This window comes from Propithecus coquereli, unplaced genomic scaffold, assembly GCF_000956105.1.
Source record: "Propithecus coquereli isolate 6110/MARCELLA unplaced genomic scaffold, Pcoq_1.0 Scaffold12, whole genome shotgun sequence".
Lineage (NCBI taxonomy): Eukaryota > Metazoa > Chordata > Mammalia > Primates > Indriidae > Propithecus > Propithecus coquereli.
The window spans coordinates 2,265,307-2,288,485 of NW_012136080.1; the positions used below are offsets into that span (position 1 = coordinate 2,265,307).

A 23,179-nucleotide genomic window follows, 5' to 3' on the forward strand; every position below is an offset into this window, starting at 1 on the left:
TGACCTGAAGAAAGTACTAAACCAACATAAGCAGGTACCAAAAAGTATAGTCACAAAACATTTTGATGCTTTGCTGTATTTTAGTTCTGACAATTTTCGTCACAAAATTTCTAACTTTTGTATTGCTGTTCCAGTTAATCCACATCATACTGCATAACTATTGTGTGAATCTTTCTCTAAAAAAGATTTTTTAAAATATCAATTTCAGGGAGGAACAAAATTAATACATTTCTTGATTGCCAAATGAATAGAAATGAGTTGTATTTATTTTAATTTCTCTGTTTAAAAACTACAGAAAAATCAGAAAGAAAAGAAATTAAGTCTGCCCAGAATTTTAGCTCATTAAGTAAAAACAAAAGTTAGGAAAATGTGCACATTGTAATAAGTGTTAGGAATAAAGCAGTTAAATATTAATAACAAGGAGCTTTATTGGGATTTTAGAAACTTGCAGGGAAAAATGTGTTTATTATATTTTAAATACATCATAACATTAAAATTAATGAAATTAGAAATAACAAGCATTCACAGTTTGAAAAATTCTGAAAGCAATACAGCTACAAATATTCACTAGTATTTGAGAGCAAGATTTTTAAGAAGTTAAAATTATTTGAATTATCCTATAACTATTCTAAATATCTATTAAATTAAACGAGGAATTTTGAAGAACCTCTCACAGATTCTTCTCAGTCTGTCAGCTAGATGACATGTCCCTACACTGTACTTTGCTGATACAATTAAAATATGGATTATCTTTGACTTAACCTGGGTACTACTGTGAGATATAATAAAAGGAAAAGTAGTAGCACATAGTCTAGTTGTTAACAACATGGACTTTGGAGACAGACTCCTAGGTTCAAAATCCAGTCCACCTCCTAGTACTATGTCATCTTAGGCAAGTTACCAAACCTGAATCTTGATTTCTTCTTGCATGAACACATGTAATAATAGTACACACCTCAAATGGTTGTGGTGTAAATTAAATGAGATATATAAAAATCCCTTAGAAAACAAATGGTAAGCATTCATAAAATTGGGGATGGAGTCAATATTAGAACTTAGAATAACACTTGATCATGTAATTTAAGCACCTGCTACTCCTTGATTCTCGCCTTGCTCAAAGTGTGGTCAGTGGAGCACAACCATCAGAATTACTTGTTTGAAAAAGCAGCTACCCGATCCTCACAGCAGGCAAACTGAATTAGAATCTCTTGGGGTTAGTCCCAGGAATCTGCATTCTAAGTGATTCTCACATACACTACAGCTTGAGAAGCACTGCATTAAGCTTAATTATGCTCAATAGTATTCACACAATTATCTTTTGCTTTGTTTATCTCCATATCTGAAATGTGATCTCTACTTATACCATTCATCCAAATCCTTCAATAGCTATTCATTTATTGTCTATCAAGTGCCAGGCATCATTAATTCAAGAGCAGACTCCAAGTTCAGCTTTTAATTTATTGTGCCATCCTGGTAAAGCACCTTACCTTTTCTCAGAACATGTAAGTTTGGTGTCAGCTGCATAATTACCAGGGTTGAAATGAACATCATTAAAGAACATGGATTCGTGTTAGTGGAGCCAATAGAAATAAGCCACCTTCAGCTATGTCTGCATGTGTATGTATCTATAACATTACCTATAGAAATGAAGAAGTTAGGGTCAACATGGCAAATAAATGTGACTTCATATGACAACTCTAAAGAATCATTCATATTATTGGTGTTAATTGCAGCCTTGAGCTCTCTGTTCAGGATTTTGAAGCTGCCTCTTGGTTTAGCAATAAAAGCTCTGTTTGGGCCGGGCATGGTGGCGCATGCCTGTAGTCCCAGCTACTTGGGAGGCTGAGGCAGAAGGATTGCTTGAGCCCAGGAGTTTGAGGTTGCTGTGAGCTAGGATGACGCCACGGCACTCTAGCCCAGGCAACACAGCGAGACTCTGTCTCAAAAAAAAAAAAAAAAAAAAAAGCTGTTTGATTATTCGTGTCTGCCATGGATGAGAGGAGAATTTGGAAGCAAGTTACTAAACTTTTCTAAACCACAAATTCTTTATCTGTATTATGGAAATAATAAATTTATAGCGTTGTAGAGTTTAAGTGAAAAAAATATGTAAAAGGCATAGCACAGTGTCTGACACACAGTGAGTGCTTATTCAATGGTAGCTGGCACAGTTTTAATTACTTCTTAGAAATTCTGGATGATATAATCTCAGTGGGAGAATACAGTGTGGGCTACAAAACAATCTCCAATGCTATTTTTGCTACTCTTGATCCCTCAATATCACATTCTTCCATAGCAAAATAATTTTTAGCTTAACATATTGCCACCCAGAATAAATAACACATTTCCCAGACTCTCTTGCAGTTCTGTATGGCCATGCAATTAAGTTCTGGCCAATGGGTGTAGGCAGAGGTGTTAAAAACCCTAAGAGACTACTGGTAAGTGCCCTATGACTCTTTTTTCTTTGTCTCTTTTTTTTTATCCTGCTACATGATACTCAGAAACCACCATAGACCATGAGAATGAGGGACACAAACTAGGGACTGAAAACCAGTGAGTTTGAAAGAAACTGGGTCCCTTAGGACTAAGCAAAGCCAACTCAACCCTAGATCGCATCTTCCCAAAACTTCCCTTGAAAGAGAAATAAAAGTCTGTCCTATTTAAGCCAATATTATTTAGGAATCTTCTGCTACTCACAGCCAAAACCCGTCCTAGTTGGTAGCTATCTTGATAGATATGTAGTACCCAGAAAAGGGAGTTAACAATCATGTTCCTCTTCCCTGATCAGACCACAACTTACGTATTGTTTCATTTTGGATGCCATGTCAAAAGGCATTTATGTAAGCTGATTCCTGAGCAGAGCAACAAGGATAAATAACCTCAATATGTCAGAGGAGAAATGGTTGGAGGACCCGGGAATGTTTATTATGCTAGAAAAGAAAATCTGATTATTGTTTCCAAATATCTGAAGTTATTTCTCCTTTCCCAGCATTGGGTATTACGAATTCTTAATGCAATTCTGAGGTACTGCATTTGATGTGTGATCCTGAGTTTCATAATTCTCAGCCTCAGGATACCAATAAACTCTCTGAAACAGGCCAGGCGAGGTGGCTCACGCCTGTAATCCTAGCACTCTGGGAGGCCGAGGCAGGTGGATCACTCAAGGTCAGGAGTTCGAGACCAGTCTGAGCAAGAGTAAGACCCCATCTCTACTAAAAAATAGAAAGAAATGATCTGGACAACGAAAAATATATATATATAAAAAAAAAAAATTAGCCGGGCATGGTGGCACATGCCTGTAGTCCCAGCTACTCGGGAGGCTGAGGCAGAAGGATCACTGGAGCCCAGGAGTTTGAGGTTGCTGTGAGCTAGGCTGAAGCCACGGCACTCTTGCCCGGGCAACAGAGCAAGACTCTGTCCCAAAAAAAAAAACAACTCTCTGAAATATGCAAATTTTTGTTTGAAAAGAAATATGTGCACTTTTCCTGGGGAAAAAAGCTGTAGTTTCCACAGTATTTTCAAAGAGCTGTTGATTCCAACAGGAATATAGTTCCTTATTATCAAATTGTACAGAAATACACACACTTGGACTTACAGTATTTTCCCTCAACAGTGGGTCAGAGACCTCAAATTCCTGCATTTCTATTCTTCAACTCTCTACAATAAAAATCCAATCTGAAGTCTGACCATTTTCAAGATGGGAAGGGGCAAGGCACCCCTCAAAAAGTAAGAACCTCCAACCCATGATCAGGGCCAGCTACATAATCTGTGTGGGCCAATGCAAAATGAAAATATGATGCTTCTCATTCAAAACACAGGAGAAAACCTTCGGCTTACCAGTAAGTAGAGAAGCACTGAAAAGAAAAGGAATTGTGGGTTGTCCTATCTTTCCTTTTCCTTCTAGGTCATTATTTTTCATGTAAGTGATTAGAAAATATAATAAGGCTCCTCAGTTGTTCATTGCCTTTCGGTGTTCAAAACAAGTTCTGGTTCGAATGGAAAGCATGGCCTCTCAGTGGCTGTCAGCTGCCCTGAATACCCAGTTGCAGAGGTGCTGATATGGAACATAAGCACAGAACTCCAGTGGACCCACAATTTGTGAAAGTTCAGTGAGATTCACAATGACTAGCCAAGTTCAAAGATAAAATTATTAAGATGGTAGCAGAGTATTTCAATGAAGTGTGAGCCCTTTTGAGCACAAGTCAACACATGCCTATGAAGCTGGCTCTGGTCTCTACTCTCACTTTCCATTTATTACCCTTTGGCCTCAAACAAACACCAACCTCTGCTCATTTCTTCTTGATGCTTCTGCACAGATACACCACACTGCCCAGTGGTAGTAAACTGAAAACTCATGGAGATGATCTGGTGAACTTGGAGAATAAGAGAATTGTTGGCTGCCGAAGGATATTCCAGCTTCTTCCACTCATGCCAGGAGGCCCCTAGACTAGAGTGAGGATGTAAATGCTAGTTATCTTTTTTTAAAAAAAAGAAAATCTTCATAAGTAATGCCTAAATTCAAAGCAATTGATCAGTTTTCATTTATTCATTCCCTTATTGTCCCTTTGTTTGACTACTTTGAATTGCTAAAGAGATGCTCACAATTTAACTGTGAACAGTTAAGGCAGATACAGTTCTTGCCCTTATGCAACTAAAACAGGCAATGAATGACAAGTCAGCGTCACAAGTAATACCAATGGGAAAGTGAGGGGCACTAAGCATAAAGTAGATTACTATGGCGCTTTGGGGACAAATAAGGCTTCCTGGAAGAATTCAGCTCTACAATAAGACCTTCAGCACGAATAAGAGTAAGTCAGGCCAAAGGAAAGGAAAGACTGTTCTTGACAGACAGAAACATGGGCAAAAGTGGCAAGAGGAATTTCAAGGAAAAGAGAAAATTCACAAGAGGTGGAACTAGGAACCATGGGGCTTTTTAAGAATCAAACATACTAAGGAGTTTGAACTTCGCCTTAAATGCAATGAGGAGCCATTGAAAAGTTTCATATTTGTTCATATTTGCTTTGTAAACATACTACTTTGAAAATGAAGAACAAAGGCCGTGGAGTATGTGGTTAGAGTGGGTACCGGTGCAGTTCAGGGAATGAGATTAGGTAGGTAGGAGGCTGGACTGGGGGAAATGTGGGTGGGTATGAGAAACACTTAGAAGGTAGAGTTGGCAGGACTGTATGAGTGACTGGATGGGGAAAGATTAAGGAAAGATGAAGAATCAATAAGGACGATTGCCCAGGATTCTGAGTCCATAACTGGATGGATGCTAGTGCCATTTGCTGGGAAGAGTTAAACAGCCAGAGGTAGCCCGGCCAAGAGAGAGAACATGAAACTGAAATTTTCAGATAGCTGAAGTTTCCCTAATAATATCTCTTTATTCAAAGTGTGTTGCCTGTTTTGGTTTCAATTTCCCTAAAAACTGCCTCCATGTAGCAAGCTGGCTAACTGCTTCAGCAGGAAACCAATCGAGATTCTTCTCACAAGAGGGAGCCCTTGAGCACAACCTGGGAGATGGGAAGCTCTCAGACTAAAGAAACAGGAAGCTTTGAACGAGGTAACATACCCCGTCTTAAAGGTCTGGGAGTCACTCCACCCATAAAAGTCCTGCGACTCAGCAGAAAAGTACTGGCCTGGCGGGCTCTGAGGGGCTGGACCACTGGTTCCGCCCCCAGCGGGGGAGAACGGAACCTGGTAGATGCCCGGATGTGGACGCCCGGCCTGAGCGCGTCACGTGACGTCGCCTGGCGGGGTGGGACTCTGCCTGCGTTTGTGGCTGTGGCTGCGCCGTCGCGTCACGTGACGCCCCCCCCCAGCTAGCCAATGGGTGAGCGTGGCGGAAAATTTCGAATGTCGTCGCCGTAGTTGCGGACAACGGGAGACGGTGCCACAGACCTGGAGGCCCCGGATCGCGGGCTCGCACGCGGCGGAAGACCGTCGCCGAGCCCTGGAATGTGAGGAGGAGGGCGGTAGCTGCTGCAGAAGTAGTGGCCAAGGTATCGTTTTGGACGCGCCTGAGGGAAGAGGGTGGCCAGGCCCACTTCCGGCAACCCCTTTCTCGGCTTTCCCCGAGGCCCTCGGAGCAACAGAAAGCCGTACGTTTTTCAGGTGTGGAGGAAAGGCGTAGTGACCCCTCTCTTCGGCTTCCCTCAGGTTCTCACAGTATCGTTCTAAATTCGATGGCCGATAGCTCTGGCTGTGGAGTCAAACTGAGCCGGTGCTTTATGCTACAGAGCCATTCGATCTGTGCTTTCCGATGTTCCGGTTTCCTCTTGTTAAATGGGGTCGTGAACCTCCTACCTTGCAGAATTGTGCAGATTAAGTGATTTCCAAATAAAGTTTTTGCAGTCGTTAAAAGCCAGGCTCAACGTGAGGACACACCAAAAAATTGGCAGCTATTGTTTGTGCAGCGTTGACGTCCTTTCCTTGTCCGGGCCTTTCACTTCGTCAGTTACCCTGCAGAGGCCAGAACTGACTAGTGCGTTACCTGGCTGCCTCCGCAGCAGACCAAATGGAGAATTATGGGTGGAAATCAAATATTTTAGCTCTTTTGAATCCAGAGCCCCTGCACACATACTGTAACCATTGAGACCGTCATCCTGCACCTTTGGCCTGTCTCAGCTTTCATTTGTTCTCTCTACACACCCCCTGTTAACAGCATCGCCTTACACAGAAAATAAAACGACAAATTTCTTCTGTGATATTAACTTTATTAAATGTGATAATGAAAGCTTTTTAGATAAGGCTTTGCTTCTAAAATACCTTAAGTAAACTAGATCATTTACTTCATCTGTATGGCTCTCAAACATCTCCAGTTCTAATTTCAAAACTTCATTGTAGTAGATTGTTTTATGCAACCAACTTACCATTAGTGCTTTAAAAAATAGTTGCCCCTGCTCTACTGGGAACCTCCCAGTATATATTGTATATATGTTGGTAGAAAGGAAATATTTAAATGGGACCTACATTATATTTAAGACCCCAGACACTGCAAAAAGGAAAATACGCAACAAAATGTTAGGTTTAGGAAAATATTTTACTTACTTAGAGGAGATGAAAATACCCTTTATGGTGAAAATTGTATACATAGATTATCATAGGAAACAAGAATTTTTTTTTTTTTTTTGCCACGTTAAGATCTGCAAAGTGCTATGTAGGGTAAAAGATATTCACAAAAAGTAGTTTGACATGTTTAGTAGCGTATCTGAATCTGATTTGCAGCATTGAAAGATTAATTGTACTTATGTGTTAATATACTCAATAGCATATTCCTCTGTCATTGTATGTTTTACCATTTTTTTTTTTTTGAGACACAGTCTTACTCTGTTGCTCAAACTAGACCGTAGTGGCGTCATCTTGCTATATTCATAAGTTACAGCCCTGAATTTTAACAATAACTTTGAGAATACTAACATATTCCTCTGCCCTAGTTCCTGTGCATTCCAACTCTATAATTGTTATAATAGCCTATTAAAATTGTATGTAGTGCTACATAGTTTAAACCTCTATGGAACACCTTGACTTCTTGAGAGTGTGTGCATATCTTAAGTGTTACTGGTTTAAAAGAGTGTGGAAGAGTAATTGAATGAGCTATTCTGATAAATTAATAATTAGAGAAGAAATGGAAAGCAAAGTACAGATATATGATTGCCGCTGAACTAATGCTGCAAGTTTAAGCACTAAAGTTGGTCATAAACATTTTTTGTAAGAAACATAAATAATAATGGCATTAAAATAATAAGCACTTCCCATATTGCCTAGCATATAGACTCCAATGAGTATTTGTTAAAGAATGAATAAGAGGAATATTATGGAATTTTGGGGTTGGAAATCCATATTCAATAAAGCTTCCCTATAAAGTGCCTGAGGAGGATAAGATTATGCCAAAAATGTTAATGAGATTTTAAAGCTGCAAAGTTTAAATTATTATCAGGTCAGCTAACTTATCTACTTTGAGCTAATTTTACAGTTAAGTCTATTTAATCCATTCTTTATAACAACCTATATTTTCATTCTTAAGTTTTATATTTGATAATATTGTCTGTGAGAAAAATTAAATATTTTTTGTTGTTTTAAATTCTTAGGCTTAAGATGGCCAAGGAAAGGTGCCTTAAAAAGTCCTTTCAAGATAGTCTTGAAGACATAAAGAAGCGAATGAAAGAGAAAAGGAATAAAAACTTGGCAGAGATTGGCAAACGCAAGTCTTTTATAGCTGCACCGTGCCAAATAATCAGTAAGATATTTTTATGTTTTCCTTTTACATCACTTTTTAAGTTTAGATTTAATAACTGATAAACTTTTTTTTATCCTCTTTTAGCCAATACTTCTACACTGCTGAAAAATTACCAAGACAACAACAGAATGTTAGTTTTAGCTTTGGAAAATGAAAAATCCAAAGTGAGAGAAGCCCAAGATATCATCCTACAGCTGAGAAAAGAATGCTACTACCTTGCATGTCAGCTATATGCACTGAAAGAAAAATTTACTTCACAACAAACAGCTGCTCAGGTATTTTTATTACAAAGGCTGAATTTCTTAAAGAAAAAGTTAATCCATGAGTAAGTCATTTAGATCAATTATGTTATTTAAATTAATTACTGATAGCTCTGTTATTAGTGAATTGATTAAAACATCCTTCTTCAGTGCTCCAGCACAGCTATTGTGTGTGTCTAATTAAGAAAGCTTCAAGCACGTAGCTGATTAAGGCTTGTGCCTGCCTAACTTGGTTCTGAAAGCAAGTTGCAAGACAAGGTATAGAAGACATAGTTTTAGCCTTTTATACTGCCAGTCCATTTGAATGTTCAGCTAAGTGAGTCAAAGACAATACAACTAAGCTAAAGGTCTAAAAGTGGTAGTTGAAGTAGACTAACCCAAAAGTTTTAATCAATGCTATCTTAGCTTTTCTATATAGTTTTGCTATATATATCCAGTGAAGTTTTATAAGAACTACCTTTATTTGAGGAATGGGGAGTGTTTAAGTGCTTTTTGGAGAATCTTTTTTACTTATTTGTTGGCTAAATAAGGAAGACTATACATTAACTCCCAGACAAGAAATATCCTGAATACTGTGCTGACCAAATTTTTAATCTGATTCTGTTTGTGTCTAAGGTTCTACAGACGGGGGTCAAAAATGGTCCTGCCAGCCAAAATATTACAGACATGGAGAAAGTTTGCTTTAGGATATTCTTTGTGTCTCATTGTACGTTAATACTGAGAAGAACAAAGATGAGTCAGTTTCTCCTTCCCTTTTCCCAGAAGCCACTGCCAGGGAAATCACATGGGGCAGAGGAAAAGAAAAGCAGTGGTGAGTGTTAGGTGTTAACAGAACAGTTTACTATCTTCTCAGTGGCTGTTTGCTCTGCCAGTGAAGACAGTTGCATTGGCAGTTAGGCCAGGAGGCCAGATAAGAAGACCAGGGATTGGAGGGTACTTGAGGAAGGAATTAAAGTCACCTCTCCATTAACAGAAGTCAGTAAAAGAGTTCTTACTTCCCTATAACTAAAATGATTCCTTATTTTTTCTGTGTGTGATGTAGATACATGTGCAATATATACATATACATAGATACACACATAGGCAATATGTATGTAGACAGTGTAGATGAGAATTGCCTCTATAAAAATTAGATATGATTTCTTCACCTTCATGTGAGGTTTAGATTATTTTAATTTTTTTCAGAATATAATCTTTCCAAATTTTTTCTTTGCCTTGTTCAGTCAACTACTAGGAGAAAAAAACTCTCCAAAGACATTTGAATCTTCCTCCTCCCTTTCCAAAGTTTTTGCTGAAATGGCACACAAATACTATAAAATGAATACTCAGTGAGATAATCACAAAAGCAGTGGGAAAAAAATCTATTATCACAGGCCCTTTAACATTTATCAGTGATTTTTGAGTATTTATTAAAACATTGTTAGATGCTAGACAAATGTGTCAGCATTTAAAACATCAAGGTTTCTTTCCTCCATATGCTTATTGCGTGTGTCACTCGTTCTCAACCATCATTCTACACTTGTGCTTCAGTGTTTATCAAGTCAACTTAGCAATGATGGAGAAGCTTAAAATGCTTTATTTATAAGAATGTTTTCTTGCCTACCAGTAGTTAACTTAGCTTGTGAGTAATTTCTATAATAGTAGCCTTTCATTCCCTAAATTTTATAATAGATCTTTTTAGTGATTTGTTTTTAAGTTGTATTCCTATATAGTTAAATATTCTTTTCTCTTTTATTTATCTTATTTTATTTTATTTTATTCAATAATTATATTAGTTTCAGAACATTAGCTACATAGATATCAAATTTAAAGGTTTTAACAGAATTAAATTTCTGGTTGTTTTATTTCTGATGAGTTTTAGTCTGTTCATTATAGCATCAACATACATGTGCATCAAATTTCAAAAAAACAATTGAACTAAATTAGAATGGCTTCTTAGGAATTGAACTAGAATTCTCATCTTCCTAACACAAATCTACAAATCTGCCTCTGTGTGTACTTATGTTCTCCATCTTGCCTCTTGTCACAGTGACAGAAGTGTCCCTGCTCCTATTAAAGGCCAAGTTCCCCTTAAGCATCAGATTACCTCTTCTCACCTCCTATAGGACTTTGCTCCTGGAAGTTTGCTCACTCCTCCATGTGTCTCCTTCCTCTACTGGATCATTCCAGTTGTCGTACAAATGTGCTTTAGTATTTCTCACTTTAAGACGAAAAGAAAAATGAAACCTCTCCTGGTCTCATATCTCCCTATCTTGTTTCTCTGCTTCCCTTCACAGCCGAACTTTTCCAAAGAGAATTCACCATCTTTACTTCTTCAGCTTTTGAAACCACTCTTAATCTGGCTTCTATACCTACCATTCTATTGTTGCTGTGTGTCAAGGTCACCAAAACCTCCATGTTACCAAATTCAGTGATCATTTCTCTTTCTTCTTGACCTTTCAGTAACATGCAGTACAGAGATTACTCTTTACTTAAAATACCTTCTCTCTTAGCTTTCTTGGAACTCCTGAGCTCAAGCAACCCTCCCACCTCAGCCTCCTGGAGTGCTAGGATTACAGGCATGAGCCACCACGCCCAGCCTTCTCTTAGCTTTCTTGATATCATGCTCCTCTAGTTTTCTTCCTACCTTTCTGACTTTTCCATTTCAATCATTTTGGCTGGCTGCTTCTTTGCTCTATATTTAAATGCCAGTTGTCCTACACTCATCCTCTCTCATAGCTTTATATACTATCTTTCTGCTGGTGACTTCCAAATTTATAGTACAAGAACTAAACACAGATACACACACATATAGCTACTACGTGATATCTCTACTTAAATGTTTATAAAAGATCTCAGACATACTTTATAAAAAGCACAATTCTTTTTCCCCCCTTCCAAAGATATTGTGTACTTCTGGCTCCCTCTGTCTTACTCATCTCAGTAAAGTAACCTACCCATTTGCTTAGGCCAAAACCATAAGAGGCTTCCTTCTCGTTCATTGTCCTCACCTCCATCCCTATTCCATCCCTGAGCATGATTTGTTATCTCAAGGCCTTCCACTGGGCTTCATTTCCATAGCCATGACTCTAGTGCTAGCTGATATCATGTTGTACTTGATTTACTATGATGATTCCTTGTCTACTCCTGGCCACTTCCAATCCATGCTTCATATAGTGGCCAGACTGGTCCTTTTAAAACTTAAATCATTTTTATTTCCCTTCTTAATATTAATTAACTTCCCATCACAGACTAAAATCCAAGCTCATGGCTTTCAAGGCCCTACATTATCTGGCCTCTGCAAGTGCATCGTCTACTATTCTCAGTGACTATGTTCCAGCCATACAGTCTTTCTTTCCTAAACACAGCAAGGTTTTTCCTATAGCATGACTTTTGTATTTGTTATTTCCACTGCTTCCTTTTCCTCCCGCTCTTTCAATGGCTGTTTCCTTTGAGTCTACAAATTATCATGTATCTTTGTTCTTTTTTTTTTCCCTGCACTAGAATGTAAGTTTTAAGGGGGTAGGATTTAATCTGTTTTTTAGCTATTTAGTTCCAGTTTCTAGAAAAGTGCATGGCACCATAGTAGACTGTCAATAAGTGTATATTGTTGAATAAATGAATGTTTTGTTATAACTACTTCGGTTACAACAATGTTTTTGTTTTAATCGTTAACAGAACCAGGAAATATGTCCCTCTGGAATGGACTCCAATAGTGATGACAACTCCAGGGATTTATGTGTGAAGAATTTACTGTTAGTATCAAATTCCTTATTATGATTATTAATACCAAGAAAGATTTAATTCCGCAGTCCATTTATAAAAGGAAATTTCCATCATATCAACTCTTGGATTTGGGGTCTGATATTCTCTCAACTGAGAATATCTTTAAGAAAATTTGATGTGTTAAATATAGCCAATGTAAAGCTTTCTTTTTCTTAGATGTAACTATTAATACTTTTTTGATGTCTAAGAATAAGAAACCTTGCTAGAATTTTTAAACTATTCCCTTCGGTCATATTTTTCTCTATATCATGTTTTTATTCGAGGAAGGATCGGTTATTGAAATGACAATATTTTACCAATCCTACAAATAGTCTGGTTTAGAAAATACATGTAATCAAAGAACATATTCAAAATAGCTATCACAATTGGATTTTGCTGATCCAATTTATTTTTCCAATTAGACCCTATATACCCTCTTCCCCTTCTCTTGGCTTGAGTGTACTTTATTTGTTTGCTTATGAATTATTGAGATTTAATTACATACAGTAAAATGCACAGATCTAATTACACAGTTTGATGAGCTCGACTAATGTATATATCTGTGGAACTAAAACCTCAGTTAAGATAGAGAGCATTGCCGTCAGTCTAGCCCAGGGTTTCTCAGTCTTGGTACTGATGACATTGTGGGCCAGATAATTCTTTGTTGTAGAAGGCTGTCTGCATTGTAGATGTTTAGTAGTATCCTTTACGTCTGCCCACTAAATGCCAGTAACATCCCTCTCCCCAAGTCATGAGACCCAAAAATGACTTCAGATATTGCCAGATATCCCCTGGGGAGCGTAATTGCCCTTGGGTGAGATCTACTGCCACAGACAGTTCCCCATATCCCTTTTAAGTCTATCCCTCTCTCCTTACAGAAGTAACTGCTAATATTATTTCTATCTCCATGGATTACTTTTAATCATTAGTAGTTTCTAAACTTTTGAACTTTGAGATATGACACAATTTTTATGTTATGGGCAAAAAGTAAGAGGAGATAATTGATTTTTTAATAAGATTTCTAAAGTAGTTGTTAGTTACAACAGCTCTATATCTATTACCTAAATCTGTTGTTAAATTTTCGATGTCTAAAGTAGAAAACTCTCTGTGGAGAGTAAGGAATAAAATTACAATTAAAATGAAACAGCCAGTAATAGTATTAGAACATAAAGAAAATTTCTTGTTTCTTAAAGAGCAAGATTTTTAAAGAAAGTGAACAATGTTGAACAATTTCAGAAGAGTTCAGTAGTGTTAAGCCACCATAAAGGCATGTATTACCAACAAAGCACAGCTGTGCTAATGATAAAACAGGCTCCCAAAGAGTTAAGTAATCAAACTGTATTTTTAAAAAATATTTTTTAAGTCAATTCTAATTAGCTATTTCTTTAGTTAAATGAATTGGATCATGGCATGTTTTCAGGTGGAAAACATATCCAACTTGATATGTTAGTTCTTCCAGTGGGAGTTAAATGTCAATCACAATAAATCAACCTCCATGTAATCAACATTAAGTGTTTTTTGGTTTCCTTTGATACAGAATAGACGTATTGATTTGGAATAGAATTATGAAATGATACTAAAGTAAAAAAAAAAAAACCTATAATTTAGGAAAATATTAAATTTTTTTATTAGATAATTATTAAATAAATTTCCATTTTTCATTGGTATTTTCTAAGGCAAGTTCCTCTTGAAGACACTGACCTTCCAAGACAAAGAGAATCATTTCAAATAAAAGGTAATTCAAGTGAAAATGTAAAAATATTACTAAGGGTAAGATAAGATCTTGATAACAGGTAACATAGTTACATTTCTCTAATTCCGTTTTTAAAAAAACTTTTAAAATCTGCTTGTCTTGTATTCTGCTCAAAGCAAATCTGTTTATTTTACACAGAATAATAGCGTTTTAAAATATATCCATTCATTATGCCAAATCTTTAATTAAAAACTTTGGCTATGACTATGGCAGCAGTTTACTGAGCCCTACTGTGTGTCAAGCTCTGTGTTAGGCATTTTACATACATTATCTCAGATAACATAACCCTCACAACGACCTGGGAATATAAGTACAGTCAGGCCCATTTTATATAGACTCAAAGAGGTGAAACATCTCACATGAGATAGCCCAGATGATAAGAGCTAGGGTTTAAACTCAAAGCTGAACTCCAAAGCCATGCCCTTTTTACTATTAAATTGATATGTCACTATCCTCAAATAGCAATCCCCTCTACTTGAACTAAGCTTTGAAGAAGGGATAGCATTTGAATAAGCAAAACCAGACAAATATCCTCACTTTTCCTAAAAACACAGATTATATTTCTTACCTGAAAGACTTTCCAATTATCAAATCTAACTCATTTTTCAAAGAACAACTTAGCTTCCACTTTCTCACTGTATTTGTCCCACTTTGGAATATGAGGTTCTGCTCCTCTGAATCTGTACTCAATGATAGATATAGACTATTCATTTTTCTTTAAGCCAAGAGCACATAAAACCCCATGTTAGAATATTTTTTAAGATTATACAGGTTCAATATCCCTTATCGGAAATGCTTAGAACTAGAAGTGTTGCAGGTTTTTTCAAATTTTGGAGTATTTGCCATATACCAGTTTCAGCATCCCTAATCAGAAAATCTGAAATTCAAAATGCTCCAATGAGCATTTGCTTGGAGCGTCATGTCTACACTCTTATAGTTTTAGATTTTGAAGCATTTGGATTTTGGATATTCAAATTAGGGATACTCGACCTGCATGAGATTCTTTCACAGGTCAGATATAAGCCATTAGTTGATCACTGACAAGTAAATAGATGTTAATATTAAATTCCCTAGATTTTTATTTACTTACTGTAAATGTAGGAAAACTATAGTAAATGCCTTTTCTGTCATTCCATTTTTAACTTTGAATTTCAAAATTCTTGAAAGTCAAATTTCCACAAAGTTAAGACTTTTTCTCATTTATTTTTTAAATTCTCAGAGCAAGTATCCATTATTCCTCAAGACACACTGGGATTTGATTCTGATTCAGGTGAAGCTGAGTCTACTGATAATGTCTTACCTAGAACTGTATCTCTCCGTCGTGGCAGTTTAAAGAAACATTGTAACAGTCCATGTCAGTTTGATACCTTGGATGATTTTGAAACCAGTCATTTGGCAGAGCAGTTTTTTGAATTGGAAAAAATTAGATTTGTAGACCCACTAGTAAACATGCACATACCTGAGAACATAGAACAAAATGTTTGTCAATGGAACAAGGACCACATTAACTTATCACCAATGCTGATTCACCCAGGAAGGTTTACTAAAACAACAGAAGTCATTTTAGAATCTAAATCTGAACAAACTAAAAATAAGCATAGAGCCGCACAACGAAGAAAAAGAGAAGAGAAAAGAAAAGCTAACAGAAGGAGAAAATCAAAATCTATATCAAAATATAAAGAGAACAAAAGTAAAAATAAAAGAACTATTAATATTTCCAAAAAAAAGTTGAATGAATCTGTCAGTTCCAGTGATGCTTACAATTTTAATTTGGAAGAGGGTGTTCATCTCACTCCTTTCCGAAAACAAATGAGCAATGATTCTGATAGAGAGGAAAACAAGTCTGAAGTAAGCATCTTTGAATCAAGTAGCTCGGGAGATGATTCTGATGACCTCTATTTGCCTAGTTGCAAGAATATTGAAAATCTTGCCAGCGGTTCAGATAAGAGACCGGTCACCAGGCCTCGATCTAAAAGAGCACTAAAATATACAGATGAAGAAGAGACGGAGGGTTCTAAGCCAACAAAAACTCCTACCAGTAAGTGATCTACTTGTTTGCCTGCATTTTTAATGTTTATGATAAATGATCACTCCTGATGCTTATATACTATACTTGCCATCTGTTTCTCTGGGGGAGGTTATAAACTTACCATCTGTCCCTCTTTGGGGGAAGTTACGGTGTGATTAAATAGTGGGAGACTGGGGGTGGAAATCACAGTTGTGTTGCTCTGACCTACTTCATGCTAATTTAAATCCTCTTTAACAACAAACATCACTTTTTATGGAGACAGTATTTTTATTTTCAGTAAATGAGATTCCCCTAAGGGGGACTTTTTTGTGGAGTTAGGTCGAATTAAAATATCTTTTATACACTCACCTGAAATGTCCCCTTGAAAATGAAATCAAACTTGAATCCAGTGACTTGTCATTTTAATGGCTTTGCTTTATATTTAATTTGACAGGAATTATGATTTAAAATAATTTTCTAGTTGGTGAAGGTAGCCTAATGAGACCAAAAAAGGTTTTCCTCAATTGATGGGTTTAGTATTCTTTTGTAAAGCATTTAGACATCTAAAAACTGTGGCTCAGGAAATCTTGCTTTTATGAGATCAAGAGTAGGCTTGGTACAAATGTTTCTAATACAGCCTACAGCTGCCCACAGAGATTTATTTTCACCTTGGAATTTTAGTTAGTATGGTAAAACTAATGTATGTGGTCAGGTTGTATCATTCTCAAAATACTGTTGTCATTTTATTTGATCCTCAGAACAGTACTATGAAGTATAGGTGTGTGTTATCATGCTTATTTTGTTTATAAGGAAACTAAAGGCTAAACAATTGAAGGGACTTTCCAACTTCACCAGTTAGGTGGTGGTAGCCTGCAAATATCTTTTTAAAAAATATGCTATAATGATGGTAGAATAAATCAAACAAGATTGGCAAAATGTTGATAATTATTGAAGCTGGGTAACTCAGAGTTCATTATACTGTTGTCACCATCTTTATGTACGTTTGAAAATGTCCATAATAAATTTTTACAAGAAAAAATATATACACTCTAAAGTAGTATTACTCTGAGTTTGTTCCCCAGACTACCAGCATCAGCGTCACCTGGAAACTTGGAAATGCAGAATCTCAGGCTGTACCCCCTACCTTTGAGTCAGGATCTGCATCTCTTTAACAAGTTCCTCTGTGGATTCATACATATTAAAGTTCAAGAAGCATTATTCTGCAATATAGCAACTGATCTGATACTGTTGCTTATACATATTTCTCAAACTGAAAGTTGGAATAATTAATATGGTATAATATATTTATGTGGCAACAAAAATACTGTTTTGAACCCAGATGACCCTAGAGCATATGCCTGCTTCATAGAAAATCATTTCACAGTTACAATTTAGGTTTTGGGGGGATACAATATGCTTTTTAAAGCTATTTGAAGGGACTATTTGTATTGCAGTGTCCTTGCTGTGTTCTGGGCACCTGCTTCCCAATACGGATGCACCACCAAAGTAGAATAACTTGGGTGTTTCTGACAGGAAAAATGCTAGGTAACTTTTTAACACACTAGCTTTACTAGATGGAACCCCTTTTCTCCTGGTTTACACAGAGGCTATGATTTAGATGATTCTTATTTATTTAATAGAAGGAGTTTAAGTGGCTTTATAAGACTAGAGGGAGTTGGCTGTGGTGGCTTGAGCCTGTAATCCCAGCACTTTGGGAGGCTGAGGTGGGAGGATCACTTGAGCCCAGGAGTTAGAGACTAGCCTGGCCAGCATAGTGAGACCTTGTCTCTACAAAAAAATTAAAAATTAGCCAGGCATGGTGGCACCCACCTGCAGTCCCAGTTACTTGAGAGGCTGGGGCAGGAGTGTCACTTGCGCCCAGGAGTTTGAGGTGGTAGCAAACTGTGATTGAGCCACTGCACCCGAGCCTGGGCAACACTGTGAGACTGTCTCTTAAAAACAAAACAAAACAAAACAAAACTATAGGAAGCTACTTAATGATAAACTTAGGTATTGAAAGAGATAAAGAAGCCATGATGGTTCTAAATAGCAAGGTATGACTAAAATGAAATTCAATAGTTTAAAATAACTTTTTATGCCCATGCTATCCTAGAAGAATTTTAACTTTTAGTTAAGTGTTCTATCAGTTGTTCACATCCACTGTAGTTAATTATTTCAACATTGTTTGGTTTGAGAGGAAGAGAAGAAAACAAAAAAGTTAAAAAAAAATCTGTATTAGGCTGGGCGTGGTGGCTCACACTTGTAATCCTAGCACTCTGGAAGGCAAGGCAGGAGGATTGCTTGAGCTGAGGAGTTCGAGATGGGCCTGAGCAAGAGTGAGACCCCTTCTCTACTAAAAAAATAGAAAGAAATTAGCTGGACAACTAAAAATATATGGAAAAAATTAGCTGGGCATGGTGGCTCATGCCTGTAGTCCCAGCTACTCAGGAGGATGACGCAGTAGGATTGCTTGAGCCCAGGAGTTTGAGGTTGCTGTGAGCGAGGCTGACGCCACGGCACTCTAGCCCGGGCAACACAAAAAAAAAAAAAAAAATCTATATTACAAAAAGTTGGATTTTGTGTACATTTAAGATATGTAATTGAGTATAATTTTAGTTCCTGTGACTTTGTCTTGTTTTCTTTTGGAGCCATATTGAGTAAAAGTTGTTTTTGTAGGTACACCACCTGAAACTCACCAGTCACCTCATTTTAGCCTGAAGGATATCACCAATGTTCCCTATCCTGCAGTTAAAATCAGGAGACTTTCTCTTTCTCCAAAAAAGAATAAAGAAAGCCCAGCAGCATCTCTGCCTAAGCGTAGGTGCACAGCCAGCGTGAACTATAAGGAGCCCACACTTGCTTCGTAAGTATTTGATTTGTGAGAACACATTTTTAATGATGCATGTTGGGGGAATAATGTTATAGAGCTTTGTTTAAGAATGAGGCATATTTGAAACAAAAATTTAATAAACTGAAGTAGAAACATTAAAATTGTCATATTTTGCTATAACTTTATACCAAAGAATAAGTTAATATTGGGATGCTTATAATTATGCCTAAGATCTCTTTTTACCCTTATAGGAAACTGAGAAGAGGAGACCCTTTCACAGATTTATGTTTCTTGAATTCTCCTATTTTTAAGCAAAAAAAGGATTCCAAACGTCATTCTAAAAAAAATGTGAAACAAATACGATGAAGCTTTTGTTGGATACTGTTTAAATTCATCCTATACCCTTTTGTATTGCTCAAAGAGAGAATATGTAAGACAGTACACAAGTGGGTCGAACTATCGCCATAGAATATTCTCTTGATAGGACCCTAAATCATTTCTTCAAGACTTTACTTCAAATGTGATGTTTTATCTTCAAGCTTTAATAAATTTATTTTTTCTTTTGACTATAAATAACTGGACTTAAGCACTATAATCGTTTAGATTTCTTATGCTTCCAAAACTCCTTAATTTTAGTCAAAATGTATATTACACCAACATTTTGGAAATTAATGATTATTCAAATTAAGGTATTTTAATTATAAGTTTCTGGCATCTTTATTTTTCCCTTAAGTGGGGGATACTAGAGTGAATGATTTTTCTAAGACAGGCTAAGAATCTTTTGAAACTCTTTATATAGTATTTGAGTGAAATAAATCCTTGACATTCACAGTAGGTTATACCCTAAGTTGTTTGTGAATCCCTTATACAACTGTGTATTTAATTTTTTATTAATAGGTGAAATGTGTATGGGATCATGATTAGAGAAATTAATGATTGTTTAGGCTCAGGGACTAGGTAAGTGACTAGTTCTGAACTCCAAGCTCTAACAGTATGTTGTTCAAAGTGCTGCCTCAGTAAAATCACAAATGTCACAGTCTTTTGAGATAGCTCCTTATTTAGTTAAAAATCTCAAATATTAAATGTGTGAATACTAAGGGCTTTTCTGTATTTTTGATCCACCATGAGAGGGAATTAGTTCAGTTTAGAAAATTTGACATCTATACTTATATATACCTCTTTAAATTTTAAAACACTGTAGATTATCCATTTTTAAAGAGCAATAAAATTTGTATAACATAGCAATTATGTTCTCCTTCTGTTCTTTAAATATCAAAGATAGAATATCTGTCTGGTTGTCTTACTTTCTAGCCTTCACTATTTTATCCTTGGACATTTCCTCTCCCCTCCCGTTCTCTATAGTCATTGCCATGAAACTCTCATCTTCCCGATCATACTCTAAACCTAACACCTCTCTTCCAGCTTTTCATTGTGCAGTCTCCCAGTTTGTGATCAACACATTCTGATTTTATTGAGTGACTCTTCCAATCCTGATCTCAAATTTTCTTGACTGCATCTGCGCATCTTTCTACGTTCCCTATCAGTCACACCCAAAATCCTTTTCATCACCCCAAATTTTTCTATCTCTAAATCATTGATTCATACATCCTACTCTCCTACCACAGTCTCACTTTTTCAGTTTGTTTCTTTGCCATTCCCCTTGTGCCTATTCTGTAAATTCATGGAAACTCTACAGTGACTAAGAGTACATGCAATTAAAAATTCAATTTCTCAGTCCCACTAGCTACATTTCAATTGCTCAGTAGACACATGTGACTAGTGGTTACCATATTGGACAACTGGGGAAATGTAGAACATTTCCATCATCACAGAAAGTTCAATTAGACGATAACCTATGGGCCAAATCCAGCATACTGCCTGTTTTTGGATGGTCTGCAAGCTAAGAATGGTTTTTGCATTTTTAAATAGTTGGAAAAAGTCAAACACTTGGAATCAATTTTGATGATAGGAAACACTAAGTTCGAACCCCAATAATGAACCTAAATAATATACTTGATTTTGCCTCTTGGCCTTTAAAACCTAAAATAATCACTTTCTGGCCCTTTACCAAAAATGCTTGCCAACTCCTGCTCTAGCCATTGACTGCCTCTACTTTTGCTTTAAAGATCATTCTGTTCTGATATTTTCTGATCTAACTTTGATTCTCATCTTCCTTTCATCCCCAGAGTCAACCATTATCCTAACTAATATCGATGTTAAAGTTTTTGTACTTTTAGTGTTTCTATATTCTTGCTGTAGACTGTTAAGTATTGTTTTATATCCATAGACTGTTTAGTATTGCTTATTTGTAGACTAAGTATTGTTTTGTATCTTAACGTTTTATATGAATGTTATCACATTGTACATACCCTTTTATAACTGACTTTTAACTTGACATTGTTTTTGAGATTTATCCACGTTAGCACACATAGATTATTTTCATTGTACAGTATTTTTATTATGTAAATAAACCAAACTTAATCAGTTTTTCTTTTGAGAGACAGTTTGTTTCCACTTTTTTATTATTTATAAATTAGTACTGCATTGAATATTCTGCATCCTTGTACACATATGCTTAAGCTTCTGTGGAGTTGACACCTAGAAGTGGAGTTGCTCAGTTGCAGAGTACATTCAACTCTGACTTTACTATGGGTTTGTAAGTTGCTCTCTACAGTGGTTGCACCAATTCTTCTGTTATAAGGAAGGATATCACTTTCCTAACAGCAATTTATAAGTTCTAGGATCACCACACAGAGTTCCTCACTTAGTGTTATTAGACATTAAAATTGGCCTAGCCAATGAGTGTGAAATGGTTTCTCTCTTTGTTTTAATTACTATGAGATTGTCTCACTAATTCAATTACTTGTGAGAATTTGGGTTTTTATTGGTCATTCTCATTTCTTCCTCTATGAATCACTTATTATGTCTTTTGACTACTTTTCTTCTAGAATGTCTTTTTCTTTATAAAAGTATAAGTTTTTTATATATTCTATATACTATTTTTTATTCATATGGTTTATAAATATCTTTCCTCAACTTCTGCCCTTCTTTTAACCTTGTTTATAATGCCTTTTGATATTTAGAAGTTTTAAATATTAGTGTGCTTTACCACTCTTTTCCTTAAGGTTTTGTCTAAAATTTGTACAGTTTTGCTTTTCATTTTAAGGTCTTTAAACCGTATGGCATTTATTTGGGGGACTAGGGATCTGATTTTATTTTTTCCCATGAGGTTAACCAGTTGTCCCAGCACAATTCATTGATTAATCACTCCTTTCCCCACTGGTGACTCTTTCCCTCTTTGTCATGTACCAAGCTTCTTTCCATTGGTTTATTTGTCTAGCTTTATACAGGGTACTGTATAGTCACTATTTGGGAGTGCAGGGTTGTGAGGGGAGTAAATATAAAATTTATCATTTTGATTTCAGTAGTATTAAGTATATTCAACAATGTTGTACAAGTCTTACCACTATCCATTTCCAGAGCTTTCATCATCCTAAACTGAAACGCTATCCCCCCAGTCCCTGGTAATCATTATTCTACACCATATCTCTATGAATTTGACTATTCCAGGTACCTCACAGAAATGGAATCATATAATATTTGTCTTTTTGTGTCTGGTTTATTTCACTTAGCATAATATCTCCACGGTTCATACAGGTCATATCATGTATCAGAATTTTATTCCTTTTTAAGGCTGAATAATATTTCATTGTACGTATATACATTTTCTTTATCCATCAGAGGACATTTGGGTTTGTATATCTTTTTTGAAGAAATGTCTATTCAAGTCCAATTACCATTTTTTAAGTGAGTTGTGTGTTTTTTTCTTGGTGGGCCTTAATTCTTCATATATATATACTGGATTTATGATTTCCAAACATTCTCTCTCATTCTCTGGGTTGCCTTTTTACTGTATTGATAGTGTCCTTTGATGCACAAAAGGTCTGAATTTTGATTGAATCCAATTTATGTATTTTTCTTTTGCCTGTGTTATCAATACCATATCTAAGAAATCATCACCAAATCCAATGTCTTGATACTTTTTCCTGTGTTTTCTTTTAAGTCATAATTTTTTTATTACACAGGTAGAATTTGCTAATATTTTGTTTAGGATTTTTTATATATATGATCATAAGTAAAATTTGCCTGTATCATTTCCCATATACACCTTGTATTTATGGTATCAAAGCTATACTAGCCTCATAAAATTAGTTCACAATCTTTTCTTTTTGCTCTATGGAAACAAATTTATACCTATTGATATTTTGGTAGAATTTGCCACTAAACCTATCTTATCCTTCTGTACTTCTATGGGAAAATTTGTCATAGTTTCTTAATGATTATAAGT

General features: G+C 36.1%; 1 protein-coding gene across 5 annotated transcripts in view; it reads left to right on the plus strand.

The window, feature by feature from the left end:
- The window catches only part of SGOL1 (shugoshin-like 1 (S. pombe)), a 39,182-nt gene that overhangs the window by 12,639 nt on the left and 3,364 nt on the right, over positions 1-23,179 (plus strand). Inside the window, exons 1-8 of one of the 5 annotated variants that reach the window (XM_012663791.1) lie at positions 5,867-5,999; positions 8,088-8,236; positions 8,321-8,511; positions 12,154-12,230; positions 13,917-13,975; positions 15,213-16,031; positions 18,678-18,864; positions 19,083-19,407. In XM_012663791.1, the coding sequence (XP_012519245.1) occupies positions 8,095-8,236; positions 8,321-8,511; positions 12,154-12,230; positions 13,917-13,975; positions 15,213-16,031; positions 18,678-18,864; positions 19,083-19,197 (1,590 nt within the window). In that variant the 5' untranslated portion in view covers positions 5,867-5,999; positions 8,088-8,094 and the 3' untranslated portion in view covers positions 19,198-19,407. Of the gene's footprint in view, positions 1-5,866; positions 6,000-8,087; positions 8,237-8,320; positions 8,512-12,153; positions 12,231-13,916; positions 13,976-15,212; positions 16,032-18,677; positions 18,865-19,082; positions 19,408-23,179 lie in introns of those variants that run through there. The other 4 variants (XM_012663800.1, XM_012663782.1, XM_012663807.1 and 1 more) reach the window with 4 other exon arrangements.